Source organism: Pongo abelii, chromosome 1 (genome assembly GCF_028885655.2).
Source record: "Pongo abelii isolate AG06213 chromosome 1, NHGRI_mPonAbe1-v2.0_pri, whole genome shotgun sequence".
NCBI classification, from domain to species: Eukaryota; Metazoa; Chordata; class Mammalia; order Primates; family Hominidae; genus Pongo; species Pongo abelii.
The window spans coordinates 155,276,700-155,296,928 of record NC_071985.2 but is presented as its reverse complement, the minus strand read 5'-3'; the positions used below and the strand labels follow the sequence as shown (position 1 = coordinate 155,296,928).

Genomic DNA, 20,229 nt, shown 5'->3' with positions numbered 1-20,229 from the left:
TATTAAATTGATTTCAAACTCATTTAAGAAATATAAAGCTCAAACTCTGATGCCAAAATTTATGAGTTTGCTCTTTACTAAAAAGTTGACCTGAGGCCGGGCGCGGTGGCTCACGCCTGTACAGTGCTAAAGTCCCAGCACTTTGGGAGGCCGAGGCTGGTGGATCACTTGAGGTAAGGAGTTTGAGACCAGCCTGGTCAACATGGTGAAACCCCGTCTCTACTAAAAATACAAAAATTAGCCGGGCGTGGTGAAGTGCGACTGTAATCCCAGCTACTCGCTACTCGAGAGGCTGAGGCAGGAGAATCGCTTGAGCCCGGGAGGCGGAGGTTGCAATGAGCCGAGATCGCCCCACTACACTCCAGCCTAGGCGACAAGAGCTAGACTCCGTCTCAAAAAAAAAAAAAAAAAAAAAAAATCACATGAAACAGTCTGTTACCTTAAATATATAACCTAAAACTACCACCCCTAAACATCAAAGATGGCAACCTCAGTAACACAGTAATTAAAACCCTACCGATAACTGAGTTAATAGGCACGTACAAAATGATGAAAAGCAGGATTTTATTCTGACCACAGGTGTTGTCAGAGACATAATGGGCCCTCCAAATACGGCCAAAAGTTACTGAAAATACGAAGTCAGGGTGATGAGTAAATGACACCCAGAGAAAATAGATGGGAGGAGTTCTGTTTCAGGAGACTGGAGTCAGGTACTGCAGCAGAAAACGCGACAGAATAGTTAACCTGTCTGGAATACTTTAGAAAATAGCAAGAAGGGCAAAACTGACAAGAACATTTTCAAGTAAGAGGAACGGTATCCAATGGAATCATCAGGTCTGCGCGAGCACGGCTCCCGGACTTCCAGTGAGTGGGACAGGGTGGAACTATCACTGCGTGGGGAGAATGACCCGGCTGAGGGGTACATATGCTTTTGCAGGTGGCGGAGCGCCCGCAGGGGGATGGGGAGGGCAGTGTTGCCTCAATGGGGTTACTGTATTCCCTTCAAGACTATGGAAAGCTGATGCAGCACGTATCCCGGCACCAAGAGGCACTCGCCCCGGGCCCCTCCCTAACGACTTGCCTTGTAGAAAGAGTTGCAGGTCCCAAGCCCCCGGAACCCAAGGCTCCGCCATCCAGGACAACTGCTCTGCCAACGAGGTCCCGCGAGAATCGAGAGATCTCGCGATACAAACCCACTCGCATCTCGCGAGCTTCCTCTAGACCCAACATGGCGGTACAGAAAAAAATCAGTATTTCGGAACTTAAAAAGCACTTCACTAACGGAGTAGTGAACATTTAAAACACTGAGACAGTAGGAAGTCTTTCCGCTTTATATGTCTCTTCCTTTCCCCTTGTACAAAAGAGAAGCAGAAATCTTAAAAACCTCCGATTACCACGGTTATACTACATAAACAGAGCGCAGTGCGCTGCCCCAGGCAGCCTCCCTGTCACGTGGAAACATTTTCGGCGTGCCCATCACGTGGGCCGCTACTGAGCGAGCGCGCTCCCGACGCCCTCCCAAAAGCCCTCCCCGCCCCCCTTTCGCCCGCGCACACGTGCGCGCGCACCCCCACCCCACGTGGGGGCTTCGCCGTCGCAGCCGTCGCAGTCGTCGCCTCCAGCCCACCCCCTCCCGGTACTTGGCTCCAAATCCGGGTCCCAAGCCGATCATTTGCCACCCCCATTCCCTCCCCCTTCATTCTCCCTCCCCCGTGTCTCGCCCTCACCACGTGTCCCGAGCTCTTGCTCACCTTTCACGCGGGGTCGGACGCAACGGGCCACTTGGGAAGGCGCCGTCGCCGTGGCCGCTCTCCGCCCCCGCCACGGCACTTGCTTGGGTGGCCACCGCCGCAGGAAGCTCGATAGCGGCGCCGCGGCGCTTCCAGGTGGCTCCCCGCCTCCCGCTCCTGCCACTTCCCGCAGCACCAGCGGCTCCTTCCGGTCCCCTCCTTTCTCCTCGTTGGGACTGGCGGGCGGCGGCGGCGGCGGCGACTGCTGCTGCTGCTGCTGCTGCTGCTGTTGCTGCTGGTGGTGCTGCTGCTGCAGGCGCGCTCACTACACCGCCTGCTGGTAACCGCGGCCCGTGCAGCGCCCGCGGGTCGGGGGCCTCCGAGGCCCTCCCCGGCCCGTCCCTGCCCCTGGGCGAAGGTTGGTCTTCCGAGGGCGGGTTGCAGTCCATCCCTTGCAACCGTCCAACCTGGCCCTAGCAGAGGAAAGGCGTCCTCGTAGCTCCGCCGTTGGAAATGGGCTTCATCCTGCCCTTTGTGGCCTCCTGAGAGATTTGTAAACCCCACCTCCCTTAGCACTGTGGTCTCAAGCCAGGAGAACATCCATACATGTATTTATGATGATGCTTCTGCCTCCCCTCGTTCACCTCTGACTTTCTGGCTGGTACCACAGCACGCAGGCTCGAACCACTTCGGGCCTTTGCGCTTGCTGATTTCTCTGGCAGAACATTTCCTCCAGATTTTTTTTAACTCGTCGATGTTCGATGCATATTTCAGGTCCCTTCTCAGAGGGCTGCCCAGACCACTGTATCCAAAAAAGTACACCTGCACCATTGCTTTAACTCTTTACCTGCTTTTATTTCTTCATAATAATTACAACTTCCAGACCTTATTTGTTTCTCAGTATCCTCACCACCAGGAATGTAAGATTTTTAAAAGCAGGGACTTAGTAAACTGTTTTGCTCATTGCTGTATCCCCAGAATTGTGTCTGGCACAAAGCAGTGCTCAGTAATATCAAAATAGATCTACCAACTATATTGAGCATGTAGGAAAATAAAGCCCAGCACACATTAATGAAGATAAATAACTTCATCATTTATGAGCTGTGGAAAAACAGCTAAACCTCCTTCCCTGGCTATAAAGATTATGTTCCAAAAATATAAAATCCAGTGGTAGAAGCCATTAACTGGGGCTCTTCTTTGACAGTTGTCCAGTGCTGCTTCATTACTTTTGTTTTCCTTTGCAACATTTTTTTTTCAGGCAAGTGGATATGTGTTGTGCCTTCTTTTATGTTGCTAATAAAAGTTATTAAATGGTTTAAATGGTGTTTTGTATTTTAGCTTTGAGTTCAACTCAAAGTAACATCTACTTCAAGAAAAAGGGTTACATGTTTTTATATTAACACATCAAGTATTTATTGAACATACTAGTGTTTCTGGGTGGCAGTATGTCAAAAAAACGGGGGTCGGGGAGGCTGGGCACGGTGTCTCACGCCTGTAATCCCACCACTTTGGGAGGCCTTGACAGGCAGATCACCTGAGGTGTCAGGAGTTAAAGACCAGTCTGACCAACATGGCGAAACTTCGTCTCTACTAAAAATAGAAAAATTAGCCAGGTGTGGTGGCACATGCCTGTTATCCCATGTAATCCCAGCTACTTGGGAGGCTGAGGCAGGAGAATTGCTTGAACCCGGAAGGTGGAGGTTGCAGTGAGCCGAGATCGCGCCACTGCACTCCAGCCTGGGCAACAGAGCAAGACTGTCTCAAAAATAAAAAAGGAAAGATAAAACATGTTAGTGCCTTATACTAAGACTAGAGATACAAAAATAAACACATTTCCCTACCTTGCTCTTTCTACTTATAGAGCCAAATTCTATTATAATAACCATACTTAGCATGCTTTTGATTCCTATGTGCCAGGCCAAATGCTGTGTACTTTTCTATGTTACCCTATTTTAGGCTTCTGACAATCCTATGAGATATATACTATTTGTGGTAGGCCTTGAGATGCACTTTTCAGACCCCACTTCAGGAATAAAGAACTGAGCTGCTGCTGCCAAGAGTCATACCCACAGCCTGCCATGGGTTGTCAGCCCCTTTCAGGCACGCCAGTGTCACAGTGTCATAATGTTCTCAGAGAGGCCACATCCAGTGACTGATCAATGCAGGGATAAAAGGCCCAGCCCTCTCACCTCCATTTGGTACAATTCTGATGGATTTTCTCCTCCTGCAGAACAACTTGCAGGATCAGCTAAGGCATTCCATTGAGACTTCATTGAAGCCCAACTTCTGCCCAGTTCAGCTTTTCTTCCCTCCCACAAGTGATGATCCCAAGAGCACTCCCTAATAAATCTCCTGCACACTAGTCATGTAAGAGTGAGCTTCCTGGGAACCCAGTCTGTAACATTATTTGTATTTTTCTATTGATAAAGCAAGTAACTTGCCCATTTGAACTGCAGAAGTTTCTATATAGATACATAAAGTATTGTGGGAGGGGAGGAGGGCTTCTGGGAAGGGCTTCTTACAAGGATTGGCATTTAAGTTACAGGATGACTTTGCTAAGAAGAAAAAAATAATTCTTGGCTGAGGGAACTGCATGCATGAGTGTGTGAATGGGAGAAAACTACAAGTAACCCCAAATGGCTGGACTGTAGGGTCTTCGGGGTAATCCCTACAGGATAAGGAGAAAGCAGTTCATGGATGGTAAAGAGGGTAGCCAAGAAAGAACTCTAGGCCTGGGAATAACTCTTAGCCAAGTGGAAAGGGATGGGAGCCCCTGAGATCCTCAATTAAGAGTAGGAAAGAGGAGCTTCATTGCTCCTGGAAAAGGGAACCACTGCCAACCTTGCTGGCAAATCCCACTCCCTAATTACGACATATATATTCCTACATGGCCTTTGTTATTTTGTTATTTTCTTTTTTTTTCTTTTGGAGACAGGATCTCGCTCTGTCGCCCAAGTTGGTGTGCACTGGCATAGTCTAGGCTCACTGCAGCCTCCTGTGTCCCTTGTAGCTGAAATACGCACCACCGTGCCCAGTTAATTTTTGTATTCTTTATAGAGATGAGGTTTTGCCATGTTGCCCAGGCTGGTCTCAAAACTCCTGGCCTCAAGCTTCCACCCACCTCAGCCTTCCCAAAGTACTGGGATTGCAGGCGTGAGCCACCACGCCTGGCCCCCTTTGTTATTTTGACCTAGGATCACCGAATATTGAAGATGGAAGATACATTAACATCAACTAATTCAGCAGTTTGTACAATATTTTCTGAAGCACTGGAAATTTCTTGTATACTCATATTCTTATGCCAGGATGCAATATTTGAGCTAAATAAAACAGGACCTGGGAGTAGGCAACCAGCTGACATTTTCCTCAGTCCCTTACCATGGCACATAAGATGCTACCTCAGAACACACTTTGAAAATCATTGATGTAGTTCATTCTTTTAACAAGTATGCCAGGTGCCATACAAGGTGCTAGAGATACAGTGGTGAACAAAGCAAGCACAGGCCCTACTCTGACAGAGCCCACAGTCTAGGGAGGGAGGCTGACATTTAAAATATAATCACATAAATTCAAACTGGTTAGTACCATTCATGAAAAGTGCAGGTCACCCGTCTGGGAAGTGAGGAGCGCCTCTGCCCAGCTGCCGCCCTGTCTGGGAAGTGAGGAGCGCCACTGCCTGGCCACTGCACCATCTGGGATGTCAGGAGCTCATCTGCCCAGCCCGCACCGTCTGGGAAGTGAGGAGTGCCTCTGCCCTGCTGCCCCACTGTCTGGCAAGTGAGGAGCGCCTCTGCCCAGCTGCCGCCCGTCTGGGAAGTGAGGAGCACCTCTGACCCGCAGCCCCCACCGTCTGGGAAGTGAGGAGCACCTCTGCCCCACCGCCTCACCTTCTGGGAAGTGAGGAGCGACTCTGCCCCGCCCCCACCCCGTCTGGGAAGTGAGGAGCACCTCTGCCCCGCTGCTCCACCATCTGGGAAGTGAGAGCACCTCTGCCCTGCTGCTCCACCATCTGGGAAGTGAGGAGCGCCTCTGCCCTGCCCCCACCCCCCCCAACCCCCCTCCCCCCCGCCGCCACCCCACCGTCTGGGAAGTGAGAAGCACCTCTGCCTGGCTGCCCCACTGTCTGGCAAGTGAGGAGCGCCTCTGCCCAGCTGCCGCCCCGTCTAGAAAGTGAGGAGCGCCTCTGCCTGGCCACTCAACTGTCTGGGAAGTGAGGAGCACCACTGCCCGGCCACTGCACCATCTGGGATGTCAGGAGCCCATCTGCCTGACCCGCACTGTCTGGGAAGTGAGGAGTGCCTCTGCCCAGTCCCCCCATTGTCTGGGAAGTGAGGAGCGCCTCTGCCCGGCCCCCACCCCGTCTTCGAAGTGAGGAGCGCCTCTGCCCGGCCAACGCACCGTCTGGAATGTGAGGAGCGCCTCTGCCCGGCAGCAGCCCAGTCGGGGAAGTGAGGAGGGCCTCTGCCCGGCCGCCCCGCCCCCGCACCCCTCCTTCCATCTGGGAAGTGAGGAGCGCCTCTGCTGGCCGCTGTGCAACCCTCCAAGTGTGAAGTGACAGCCTTGTGTGTGATCTTTCTGCCCTCCCCAAGTTCGCATTTTCGACATTAAAGTTTCCTTTTTTTTTTTTGAGACAGATCGCTCTGTCGCCCAGGCTGGAATGCAGTGGCGCGATCTCGGCTCACTGCAACCTCCGCCCCCCAGGTTCACGCCATTCTCCTGCCTCAGCCTCCGGAGTAGCTGGGACTACAGACGCCCGCCACCACGCCTGGCTAATTTTTTGTATTTTTAGAAGAGACGGGGTTTCACCGTGTTAGCCAGGATGGTCTCGATCTCCTGACCTCGTGATTCCACCCACCTCGGCCTCCCAAAGTGCTGAGATTACAGGCGTGCGCCACCCCGCCCGGCCTTAAAATTTTACTTTTTAATTAAAAGTTTTAAATTGGAGAATATACAAAAAAAAAGTGCAGGTCACTATGAGAATATGTCCATATGCCCAAAAGTACATTCATGTTCTAAAGTACTTCTGAGGAAGCAACATCCAATCTGAGATGAAGTATGCATTCACTACTTCTAAAGTGTGAATGCATTTAGGAGTTGGGCAAAGGTGGGAAAAACACTCCAGAGAAAGAGAACAGTTGATGCAAAGCCCCCTGCATGGGATGGAAGTTATTATTTATTTACTACTACTACTTACTATTGCCTGAAAGAAACCACTGTTTTTTGTCCCCATGTATATAAAATCTGATATGAAGTCATATATCCTAATTTCTTTCATTGGATCATAAGCTTTTTTCTATGTCATTAAATATTCTTCAAAAACCCCAAGAACTGGGCCAAGCATGGTGGCTCACACCTGTAATCCCAGCACTTTGGGAGGCCAGTGTGGGAGAATCACTTGAAGTCAGGAGTTCAGGCCTAGCTTGGGTAACACAGCAACATCCCATCTCTACAAAAAATATTATAAAATTAGCCAGGCTTGGTGGTACACACCTGTACTCCCAGCTACTCTGGAGGCTAAGGCAGAAGGATCACCTGAGCCAAGGAGTTTGAGGCTGCAGTGAGGTATGATCATGCCACTGCAGCCCAGCCTGGGCAACACAGTGGGACCCCATCTCTAAAAAATAAAAATAAACACTGATAAATGATTGCATAATTTATTTAACCACTTTTCTGTTTGGGGGCACTATCATGGCATTATGATTGGTTTAATAAGTGCCCTCATGTCCAAACGCAGTATATGTCCAGATCTTTTGGGGGCTGAATCTCTTAAGATTTGGGTGGTTGAATTAGTGGGAAGCAAAAGGAGAGTCTAGGCGTGGGTAACCACTGAGATGGAGGTGTTATTGATAACCACAGAAAATACTAAAGTAGGAGCAAGTTTAGATGGGGGAATGATGTGTTTCATTAGAGTATACTGAGTTTCAGGCAACCCCAGTACATCTAAATGAAGAACCCAAGAGTCAGTTAGATACATGTCGAGGATGCTGGCTTCAGGTCTGAGCTGGAAGTACAGGTTTGTGAGTCTTTAGCTTAGAAATAGTAACTGGAACCTGAGGTTTAGATTTGGTTACCCAGGGAGAGCACAGAGTGAGAAAAACAAAATCAAGAACAAAACCCTGAGAAGCACTGACATTGTTGAGGTCAAGGAAGAAAGTAAAAACTATAAAGGAGAAATGAGGGACCAGAACTGTAAAGGAAAACTGAACAGTGGTAACCAAAAACCAGTGAGGAAGAAATTTGAAAATGGAGTCCTAAATGTGAACTTATTAGACAAATTTACCAGGAACCTATTTTGTCTCATACATTATGTTAAACACAAGGGGGTGAACAAGACAAAACCTTTTGGTGCCTACTGTCTGATGGGGAAGACATTGTTATACATCACCAAAAAGGCCATATTTTTAATAATTATACCTTGCTTGTTTCTAAAAAGACATGTAGCTTACCCAAAAAAATCAGTATAATAGGTAAAACAGAACTCAAAATAATTAAAATGGGAAATTTAGGGCAAAAAGAAAATAGAAACAAAAATGATGCACAAAAATACATGCTTGGTTGGATGCACTGGCTCACACCTCTGTAGTCCCAGCACTTTGGGAGGCCAAGCTAGAAGGACTGCTTGAGCACAGGAGTTCAAGGCCAACGTGGGCAACATCTCTACAAAAAATAAAAATAAATTAGCCAGGTGTGGTGGCGCATGCCTGTGGTCCCAGCTGAGCCTGAGGTGGAAGGATTGCTTGACCATGGGAGGTTGAGGCTGCAGTGAGCCATGACCATGCCACTGCACTCCAGCCTAGGCAACAGTGCACGACTGTCTCAAAATAAATAATTAAAAAAAAAAAAAAAACATGCTGTAAGGTCCTGAACACTTGCTTTAAGCTTTGTAGCAGATGTTGTAACAAGGAAAAACAAAATCAGTTATAACAGGTTCAGTATGCCCAGGGTAACAAATATTTTGCCCACAGTAGGCATTACTACTCCAGGACTAAGACTAAAGATGCACTTCTCTCAGTTTCTCACAATGACAACATCATGTGAAGAGTATCCTTAAACAGCATCTTTCTAGTAAATCCAACAGTTAATTTTACAGGACTCCTTATTACAACATCCCTCAGTCTAGGCTGAAAGCAATTCTGTGGGCTTGGAAGAGGTAAACAGCATATCCTAGGTAGGAAACCCTTATAGTCTCAAAACTCTTATAGTCTCAAAAAAAAAAAAAAAAATCCTGAGAGCTGGGCACAGTGACTCACGCCTGTAAGCCCAGCACTTTGGGAGGCAGAGGCAGGTGGATCACTTGAGGTCAGGAGTTTGAGACCAGCCTGACCAACACGGTCAAACCCAGTCTCTACAAAAATACAAAAATTAGCTAGGTGGGGTGGTGTGCGCCTATATTCCCAGCTACTCGGGAGGCTGAGGCAGGAGAATCACTTGAACTGAATCAAGATCATACCACTCCAGCCTGCGCAACAGAGTGAGACTCTGTCTCGAAAAAAAAAAGAAATTATCTTGAGTAAACAGACAACCCATAGAGTGGGAGAAAATATTCACAAACTAAGCATCTGACAAAGGACTAATATCCAGGATCTACAAGGAACTCAAACAAATCAGCATGAAAAAAAAAAAAATCCCATCAATAAGTGGGCAAAGGACATGAAGAGACAATTCTCAAAAGAAGATATACAAACAGCTAACAAACATATGAAAAAATGCTCAACATCACTAATTAGCAGGGAAATGCAAATTAAAACTGCAGTGACATACCACCCTACTCCTGCAAGAATGGCCATAATTAAAAAGTCAAAAAACAACAGATGTTGGCATGGATGTGATGAAAAGGGAACACTTTTACATTGCTGGTGGAAATGTAAACTAGTACAACCACTATGGAAAACAGTATGGACATTCCTTAAAGAACTAAAAGTAGAACTACCATTCGATCCAGCAATCCCACTACTGGGTATCTACCCAAAGGAAATCATATGAAAGGAAGTCATATGGAAAAGACACATGCACATGCATGTTTATAGCAGCACAATTCGCAGGTGCAAAGATATGGAACCAACCTAAGTACCTGTCAACTAACAAATGGATAAGGAAAATGTGGTATATGGGTGCTATGGCTCACACCTGTAATCCCAGCACTTTGGGAGACCGAGGCGGGCAGATCACCTGAGGTCAGGAGTTCGAGACCAGCCTGGCCAATATGGTGAAACCCCGTCTCTACTAAAAATACAGAAATTAGCTGGACGTGGTGGCGGGCACCTGTAATCCCAGCTGCTCGGGAGGCTGAAGCAAGAGAATTGCTTGAACCCAGGAAGTGGAGGTTGCAGTGAGCTGAGGTTGTGCCACTGCACCCCAGCCTAGGCGACAAGAGTGAAACTCTGTCTCAAGAAAAAAAAAAGGGAAAATGTGGTATATATACACTATGGAATACTACTCAGCCATAAAAAGGAATGAAATAATGTCTTTTGCAGCAACCTGGATGGAACTGGTATTCTAAATGAAGTAACTCAGGAATGGAAAACCAAATGTCATATGTTCTCACTTATAAGTGGAAGCTAAGCTATAAGGATGCAATGGCATAAGAATTACATGGACTTTTGGAACTGAGATGTAAGTTTGGGAGGGACTGACGGATAAAAGACTACATATTAGGTAAAATGTACACCGCTGGAGTGACTAGTGCACCAAAATCTCAGAAATCACAGCTAAAGAACTTATCCAGGTAACCAAAAACCACTGGTACTCCAAAACTATTGAAATTTAAATATAAAAAGTTATCTTGCTTCTCTTCTCTTCATAGATTCAGATTCAACATTTTTGACAGGACTCTTACATAGATAATGTTGCATCCTTAGAAATTACACATTTTGGGCCTAGCATGTGGTGGCTCACGCCTGTAATCCCAGCACTTTGGGAGGCTGAGGCAGGTGGATCACTTGAGGTCAGGAGTTTGAGACCAGCCTAACCAACATGGTGAAACCCTGTCTCTACTAAAAATACAAAAATTAGCCAAGCATGGTGGCGTGCACCTGTAGTCCCAGCTACTCGGGAAGCTGAGGAAGGAGAATCACCTGAATCTGAGAGGCAGAGGTTGCAGTGAGCAGAGATCACGCCACTGCACTCCAGCATGGGCGACAGAGAGACTCCATCTCAAAAAAAAGAGAAAAGAAATTACACATTTTGAAAAGGAGAAAGAGAATGATGAATTACATCACCGAGTGCCAATTATGTTGTATATATTATATATAATACACATAATTATCATAATCCTATGATTAAGTGTGGCAGCCATGAAGATTGCTGTTCAGACCCCTCAGACCCCTCTTCCAGAAAGCACTTGCTGCGCAGCTGAGAGGAAGATGGTTGGGTAACAACTTCTGTTACCTCAATCAGGGTCAAGCTGAGTTTATTCTCCTTTCCAGGTAGCCACTAGTCAGTGACAGAACAAGGCCTAGTGACAGTACGAGGACCTAGTCGTTTCTGCCCAGTGCAGGGCTCCTCCAATGGGTAATCTTAGCTCCATACTGCCTTATGAGCCTGGCAGAGAATTTGTCAGGTCTGCATCATTCTGGTTACTCCTCCTGCTCAATCCTGTTTCTCTCATTTTTTTCATCTGTGTTATTCCCCAACAAATCATATGCATGCATTAACACTATCTCAGTGTCTGCTTCCTGGAAAGCCCAAACTACATTCTCATTTAGCAAATGAAGAAAACTGGAAATCAGAGAACTTTAAATATTGTTCCAAATCATAGTTAATATAGCTACTAGGATTTGAATTTAAACAAATGGACTTCAGGGCCTCAAAAGTAATCACTTTCATATTATAAACCAAGACTCTTTTTTCTTTTTTTTTTAGATGGAGTTTTGCTCTTGTTGCCCAGGCTAGAGTGCAGTGTCACGATCTTGGCTCACTGCAACCTCCACCTCCCAGATTCAAGCAATTCTCCTGCCTCAGTCTCCCGAGTAGCTGGGATTACAGGCGCATGCCACCACGCCAGCTAATTTTGTATTTTTAGTAGAGATGGGGTTTCACCATGTTGGTCAGGCTGGTCTCAAACTCCTGATCTCAAGTGATCCACCCACCTTGGCCTCCCAAACTGCTGGGATTACAGGCATGAGCCACCATGCCCGGCCTATAAATCAATAGACTCTTAACACCTATAGGCTCTCACTAGCCTTTGATTGCAATTTTCCTAATTCTCAGCTTATTTCCAGGAAAATCATGCTTAGAGAAACTATTTTATCCCACATCTGTCAACACATAGATCAATTGTTAGCTATGAATCTATGGTATTGCTAGACCTTTACTTAACATATTATGTATTTTGACAATTACAATGTAAAAAAAATTGACTGGTCATGGTGGTTCATGCCTGTAATCCCAACACTTTGGGAGGCCAAGGCAGGTGGATTGCTTGAGTTCAGGAGATCGAAACCAGCCTGGGTGACATGGCAAAACGCTGTCTCTACAAAAAATACAAGAATTAGCTGGGTGTGGTGGCATATTCTTGTAGTTCCAGCTACTCAGGACGCTGAGGTGGGAGAACTGCTTGAGCCCAGGAGGTCGAGGTTGCATGTGAGCTGAGATTGCACCACTGCACTCCAGCCTGAGCGACAGTGTGAGACCCTGTCTCGAAAAAATTATTAAAAAAAAAGAAAAAAAAAAAAATATATATATATATATAAGCTCTTAGGGACCAGTATCTTTATCTTATTATATATCCCAATAACAGACACTACTGATATGACTGATACCACAACCAGTTTCAAAGGAATTCATTGGGGATTACATTATGGTAAATAATTTTCTGACTACTAGTCTCAATTTAAAATAGGCTCTTTATTATATGAAGCCATGAGTTGGAGTCCTGTATCTGCCACTTCTTCGCTGTATGACTTTGGGCAAACCATTTAACCTACATCATAGAGTTGTTAGGATTAAATATAAGGAAAGAACTTTAGTAAAATGACTGAAACATTCTAAGTTTCAATAAATAACAATCATTAAAACCAAATCTTTTTTGATTAACCACTAAATACTAGACAATACACTAAATTCTGGTGATTCACAAAAAATCAGTAACATTCAGACCTTGAGGAAGATCATAGTAGAATCATATTTTACTATATATTTTTTAAAACTTCAAATAGATCTTAAATGGCTGCTTATTAAAATTCATTTCATTAAACATCAAAACTTTACTACACTGATTACCAGCCCAAGCAATAAAGTCAGACTTTACAAAAAATAAAACAAATTATCCAGGTGTGGTGGTGCACACCTGTGGTCTCAGGTACTCAGGAGGCTGAGGTGGGAGGATCGCTTGATCCCAGGAGATGGAGACTGCAGTGAGCTGTATTCAATGCCGGGCACTCCAGCCTGGGTGACAGAGCTCAAGAGACCCTGTCTAAAAAAAAATAAAATAATAAATAAAAACCAACTTTACTACACTGAATGACTTGTTTGCATACTTCTGATTAAGAAATAACAAGAGGCCGGGTGCAGTGATTCATACCTATAACCCCAGCTCTTTGGGAGGCCGAGGTGGCTGGATCACTTGAGCCCAGGAGTTTGAAACCAGCCTGGGCAAAATGGCAAAACCCCATCTCCACCAAAAAAAAGAGATAAAAATTAGCCAGTCTCATAACCCGGTCTCAAAATAAATAAAAATTTTAAAATAAACTGGCTGGGCACAGTGGCTCACACCTGTAATCCCAACACTTTCAGAAGCCAAGGCAGGTGGATCACCTGAGGTCAGGAGTTCGAAACTAGCCCAGCCAACATGGTGAAACCCCATCTCTACTAAAAATACAAAAATTAGCTGGGTGTGGTGGCTCATACCTGTAGTCCCAGCTACTTGGGAGGCTGAGGCAGGAGAATCACTTGAACCTGGGAGGCGGAGGTTGCAGTGAGCCAAGACTGTGACACTGCATTCCAGCCTGGGAAAGGGTGAGATTCTGTCTCAAAAGAATACATAAATAAAATAAAATAGAAACAGCAAGAAGGTATTAATATTAACAAACTTTGTACCTTTTACCTTTAACATCTATCAAATAAATTCAACATTCAAGTTTTACATTTTAAAGACATTTTTATTGAGCTAATTTTAACAACATTGCTTTAGCTGGTGACAGCTGCCCCAAACCAAAACAAAGCCATCATGAATGCTATTCAACATCCTTAATGTAATCCAGTATGTTTTTGTACTTGGAATATAGTTAAACTTTTGACATTACATAATCAAGCAAATAGCAGTGCATACTATATTATTCAAAAAGACTTTATTTCATTTATAAAATCAAGTTGCAAGTGGCCTCAGCTTTATCAACAATCGCAGTGACACATTCCACACTTCATGCTCGAAAAATAAAAACTGCCCTAAAACTAACCCTAAGTTTTTTAGTTACTGACATGAATACTAACCAGGTTACAGGAATTGAAGTTTAACATTGTACAATATAAGCGGCAATAAGTTACTGATATCTGCTGACAAATTCCACTCAAACTAAATACATCCTTGATACATTCAAAAAGACATTTTGTAAATTTTAATAAGCTAGTGTATATGCTGCAGTGCAAAAAAAGTGACACCCTAGTTTCCTGAGCTTTAGGAAATTAATTTTCTAACTACTACTTTCAACTTAAAATAGGCTCTTTATTATATGAAGCCATGACAAAACTATACAATTAAATTAGGCTTTTGGAGAACTGAAAGACTGGTCAGAGTTACGGTGATTTAGGATAATGAAAAAGTTTTCAAAGCAAAAGTATTTACAACACTACAAAGGATACTATGGATCTGCATGTAGTACAAAGATTAAAGATAACCTACTGATTTCACAATTGTCCCTCCTCTTTCAAAAATATTACACTGGGCCAGGTGCTGTGGCTCACACCTGTAATCCCAGCACTTTGGGAGGCCAAGGTGGGTGGGTCACCTGAGGTCAGGAGTTTGAGACTAGCCTGGCCAACATGCTGAAACCCCATCTCTACTAAAATACAAAAATTAGCCAGGCATGGTGGCAGGCGCCTGTAATCCCAGCTACTCGGGAGGCTGAGGCAGGAGAATCGCTTGAACCCAGGAGGTGGAGGTTGCAGTGAGCTGAGGTCACACCACAGCACTCCAGCATGGGTGACAGAGCAAGACTCTGTCTCAAAAAAAAATTACACTGAAAGACTTTATGGTAAGTATTTAAAACTAAATATACCAACCTGTGGTATATTACACATTTTAATATATTCTTCCATAATGCCCACTAAGAAGAAATAAATGGGATAAATGATGAAAAAAATAAAGCAAATAAACACGCTTTTAGGAATGTTTTCGCATGTGTACATGTCAGGGGACGTGAAAATGATTCCTCATTAGAACTCTCTACAACCTAAAAATTACAAAGACCGAGTTTCTACTTCAATTTTTTCTTCTGCTTGAAGTATATCTGGATCAACATGAACAACCGGAGGTCGTAGGATAACTTCAGGCCCTCCACCATAAATAGACTGCAGAAAATTCCATGTTTCTTCAGAAATCTGGCCAGAATCTGCTCCTTAAAATTATGTAGAAGAAATAATGTTTACAAACCTATATATTCATATTGCAAAAGCTTTCATAATGTGCCCCCTAGCATGAATCTTCTCGGGATAATTGAGAACTTCTGGAACATGAATCTGCAGACTACCAGCCCATATTGTTATAAGCTGCAACATATGGTTTGTCTTAAAAAGTCAGAGTTGCTTTTTCTTTGCTCTTAACAACAGCCTTAAGACCTTTCCTCAGATAAAAAAAATAGTGGCTGCTTTTCATTACTTGCCCTAGTTAATGTATGGATTACATTCTTCAGTTGAATAAAAAAGTACTATAGATGACTAATGATAACATATTTCTAACAGTGACAAATCACTCACAAGTAAAAGCTTAAATACGAGTCAAACTTACCTTGCCTAAGCATCACACTACCACATTTAGTGACTGCAATCTTAGTATTGTCAATAGGACCTGGAGGATCTAAAGGAAAAAATAACAAAATGTATTTTTCAAAGAAATGTAACAAAAAATTGCATAATTTTGTGCTTGACAAAATTGTGACCTGTAACCACATTATCAGACTGGTTATTTCTCAGCCAAATTATTATAGTTAATTCTTTTTTTTTTTTTTTTTTTTTGAGATGGAGTCTCGCTCTGTTGCCCAGGCTGGAGTGCGGTGGCACCATCTCAGCTCACTGCAACCTCCGCCTCGGGTTCAAGTGATTCTCCTGCCTCAGCCTCCTGAGTAGCTGGGATTACAGGCACACGCCACCACGCCCAGCTAATTTTTGCTTTTTTTTTTTTTTTTTAATAGAGATGGGGTTTCACCATGTTGGTCAGGCTGGTCTCGAACTCCTGACCTCACAATCCACCCACCTCAGCCTCCCAAAGTGCTGGGATTACAGGCGTGAGCCACTGCACCTGGCCTATGGTTAATTCTTAATGTCTTCTCCTGAGCTTCTTCGTTTTTAGTTCTTAGTTCCCCCAAAACAGAACCAGGAAAGAAGGTAAGAGAGGCTCGTTCACAACCATCACAGTTTAACAGAAATGTTTTTTTGTTTTTTTTTTTTTTGAGACGCAGTCTCGCTCTGTCGCCAAGGCTGGAGTGCAGCAGCACGATCTCGGCTCACTGCAAGCTCCGCCTCCCAGGTTCACGCCATTCTCCTGCCTCAGCCTCCCGAGTAGCTGGGACTACAGGTGCCCACCACCACGCCCAGCTAATTTTTGGTATTTTTAGTATAGACGGGGTTTCACCGTGTTAGCTAGGATGGTCTTGATCTCCTGACCTCATGATCCACCCACCTCAGCCGCCCAAAGTGCTGGGATGACAGGCATGAGCCACCACGCCCGGCCCAGAAATTATTTTTTAACTCTCTGTTTGGGGATTACAAGTCAAAATGTACCACTAATGCTATAAAATAGCAATTCCTTTGTAATTTGAAAGAAATTATACAATTAATTTGCTTCAGATTATCAAAGTAACATTAAAAACAATAAAAGCATTATAAAAGAAAGTGTTTAAATACATTCTTTTTAAAATTTAAGGCAAAAGTGAACCACATGGTCATCATCAAAAGTTGTAAAAGCAACTTAAACAAATTTACAATAAAAAAAAAACCCAATTAGAAAGCGGGCAAAGAACATGAACACTTCTCAAAAGAAGACATTTATGTGGCCAAAAAAACATGAAAAAAAGATCAACATCACTGATCATTAAAGAAACACAAATCGAAACCACAATGAGATACCATGTCACGTCAGTCAGAATGCCAATTATTAAAAAGTCAAGAAACAGGCTGGGCCCAGTGGCTTATGCCTGTAATCCCACCACTTTGGGAGGCCGAGGCAGGTGGCTCACTTGAGATCAGGAGTTTGAGACGAACCTGGCTAACATGGTGAAACCCCATCCCTACTAAAAATAGAAAAATTAGTCAGGCATGACAGCGGCACCTGTAATCCCAGCTACTCAGGATGCTGAGGCAGGACAATCGCCTGAACCCAGGAGGAGGTTGCAATGAGCTGAGATCACGCCGCTCCACTCCAGCCTGAGCGACAAAGTGAGCCTCTATCTCAAAAAAAAGAGAGAGTCAAGAAACAAGAGATGTTGGCGAGGCTGTGGAGAAATGGGAACACTTTTACACTGTTGGTGGGAATGTAAATTAGTTCAACCATTGTGGAAGACAGTGTGGCAATTCCTCAAAGACCTAGAACCACAAATACCATTTGACCCAGCAATCCCATTACTGGGTATATATCCAAAAGAATACAATTCATTCTATTATAAAGATACATGCACACATATGTTTATGGCAGCACTATTCCCAATAGCAAAGATAAGGAATCAACCCAAATGCCCATCTATGATAGGCATTTGGATAAAGATGCCTATCATAGATAGGATCTATGGATAAAGAAAATGTGGTAAATATACACCATGGAATACTATGCAGCCATAAAAAGGAAAGAGATCATGTCCTATGCAGGGACATGGATGGAGCTGGAAGCCATTATCCTCAGCAAACTAATGCAGAAACAGAAAACCAAACACTGCCTGTTCTCACTTATAAGTGCGGGCTGAACAACAAGAACACAAGGACACAGGGAGGAGAACACACACTGGGGCCTGTTGGTGGGGGTTGAGGGATGAGGGGTGGGAGAACAACAGGAAAAACAGCTAATGCACGCTGGGCTTGATACCTAGGTAATGGGTTGATAGGTGGAGCAAATCGCCATGGCACATGTTTACCTATGTAACAAACCTGCACATCCTGCACATGTATGCTGGAACTTACAAAATAAAAATAAATTTTTTTTAAAGGTGTAGAAAAGCCAGATATGGTGGTGTGCACCTATAGTCCCAGCTACTCAGGAGGCTGAGGCAAGAGGATCGCTGGAGCTGAGGAGTTTGAGGCCAGCCTGGACAATATAGAGAGAACTCAGTAATTCAGCACTTTGGGAGGCCAAGGTTGGTGCACTGCTTGAGCCCAGGAGTTCCTGGGCAACACCGTAAGACCATGTCTCTACAAATAATTGTAAAAAATAATTTTTAAATTAGCCAAGTGTGGTAGTACATGCCTGTAGTCCCAACTACTCAGGAGATAGAGGTAGGAGGATCGCATGGGCTGAGAGTTCAGGGCTGCAGTGAGCCATGATCATGCTGCTGTACTTAAACCTGGGCAACAGGGTTAAGACCTTGTCTCTATTAACTTAAAATTTTAAAAAGTAAATACATAAATACAAAAAGCTTTAACTAGGCATATTGTTGCAGCCTTTTTCACATATCAGAATATCTTTTTTTTTTTTTTAAGACAAAGTCTTGCTCTGTCACCCAGGCTGGAGTACAGTGGCATGATCTCAGTTCCTGCAGCCTCCGCCTCATGGATTCAAGCAATTCTCCTGCATCAGCCTCCTGAGTAGCTGGGATTACAGGTGCCTGCCACCACACCCAGCTAATTTTTGTATTTTTAGTAGAGACAGGGTTTCACTATGTTTCAGGCTGGTCTTGAACTCCTGACCTCAGGTGATCCACCCACCTCGGCCTTCCCAAACTGTTGGGATTACGGGCATGAGCCACCGCGCCTGGCACATATCAGAATATCTTATTTTCAAATTATTAAATATTGTCATACAGTTTTACTTTAAAAGTCCACTGTATTGAATAAACCATAATTTAAGCAACCTCTTATTCCTTATAAAGATTTCTAACATTTTTTCAATATTAAGATCACAGATTTACTTTGTTCAGTTCTCTTATTCCTGCTATAATTCATAAAATAAGTTTAACAAAATTTACAACCAACAGAATATAAACTAGAACATAAGATCCCTGAGGACAGGATCTTTTTCTCTTCTGTTCAATAGTGTAATCCCAAGTGCACATAGATATTCAAGAAATATCTGTCAAACAAAAAAACAAATAATTTACCAAAAAAAAATTTTTCAGTCAACCACTTACCTCCATCTTTACCCTTCACAAAACTTTCCCATTCTCTAAACCACTGCATACTGATGCAATAAAAAGTAGCTGGAGAGTCCTCTTTTTGGAACGCTCTGTTAAGCTACAAGGGGGGAAAAAAACAGTTATCTAATATCTAAAACTTGCTTTATGGCAAAAAAATACCATCATTCCACTTCAGTGTTTGATAACTCAGCACTTTGGGAGGCTGAGGCTGGAGGAGTCCTTGAACCCAGGAGTTCCAAACCAGTCTGGGCAACATCGTGAGAACATCTCTACAAAAAAAAATTATTTTTTATTCTTATTTATTTATTTTTGAGATAGAGTTTTGCTGTTGTTGCCCAGGCTGGAGTGCAATGGCACGATCTGGGCTCACTGTAACCTCCGCCTCCCAAGTTCAAGTGATTCTCCAGCCTCAGCCTCCCAGGTAGCTAGGATTACAGGTGCCTACCACCGCACCCGGCTAATTTTTGTATTTTTAGTAGAGATGAGGTTTTGCCATGTTGGCCAGGCTGGTCTTGAACTCCTGACCTCAAGTGATCCACCTGCCTTGGGCTCCCAAAGTGCTGGGATTACAGACGTGAGCCACCACACTCGGCCTACACAAAAAAAATTTTTTTAATTAGCTGTGTGAGGTGATTTGCGCCTGTAGTCCCAGCTACTCGGGGAAGCTGAGGTAGGAGGATCACTTGAGCCCAGAAGGTTGAGACTACAGTGAGCCATGATTGTGCCACTGTACTCCAGCCTGGGTGACAGAACAAGACCCTGTCTTAAAAAAAAAAAAAAAAAAAAAAAAAAAACCAGTGGTACAGTAAGATGTATGCTAACTTAGTACTAGGATACGTGGTGGCATCTACGAATAAACAATTCTAGGTTCTGTCTCAAAATTTAACAAGTATACATAAAAAGGGCAAAAAGACTGGGTAAATGAAGATGGTCAAGACAAAGTCTTCAAAACAATAAATACACCACATATTTATTAAAAATCTAATGTGTAAACTTTATTTATGTAC

At 44.0% G+C, this 20,229-nt stretch overlaps 2 protein-coding genes across 14 annotated transcripts in view; both read right to left on the bottom strand.

Annotated features, from left to right (window-relative positions):
- Nucleotides 1-3,042, bottom strand: part of ZZZ3 (zinc finger ZZ-type containing 3) — a 120,682-nt gene extending 117,640 nt beyond the window's left edge. For 4 of the 9 annotated variants that reach the window (XM_002810686.6, XM_054532911.2, XM_063711660.1 and 1 more), the window contains exon 1: nt 1,082-1,466. Coding sequence is in view for 2 of the 9 variants with exons in the window: in XM_054532921.1 (XP_054388896.1) it covers nt 1,752-2,179 (428 nt within the window). In the remaining 7 variants the exon portion in view is untranslated. Of the gene's footprint in view, nt 1-1,081; nt 1,470-1,751 lie in introns of those variants that run through there. The other 5 variants (XM_054532921.1, XM_054532925.1, XM_063711661.1 and 2 more) reach the window with 3 other exon arrangements.
- A 10,765-nt stretch (nt 3,043-13,807) lies between these two features.
- Nucleotides 13,808-20,229, bottom strand: part of USP33 (ubiquitin specific peptidase 33) — a 63,826-nt gene continuing 57,404 nt past the window's right edge. For 3 of the 5 annotated variants that reach the window (XM_009248674.4, XM_054534731.2, XM_054535121.2), the window contains 3 exons: nt 19,217-19,319; nt 15,673-15,741; nt 13,808-15,283 (listed from right to left, as the gene is read on the bottom strand). In XM_009248674.4, coding sequence (XP_009246949.1) covers nt 15,126-15,283; nt 15,673-15,741; nt 19,217-19,319 — 330 coding nt within the window. In that variant the 3' untranslated portion in view covers nt 13,808-15,125. 5 annotated transcript variants of the gene reach the window in all.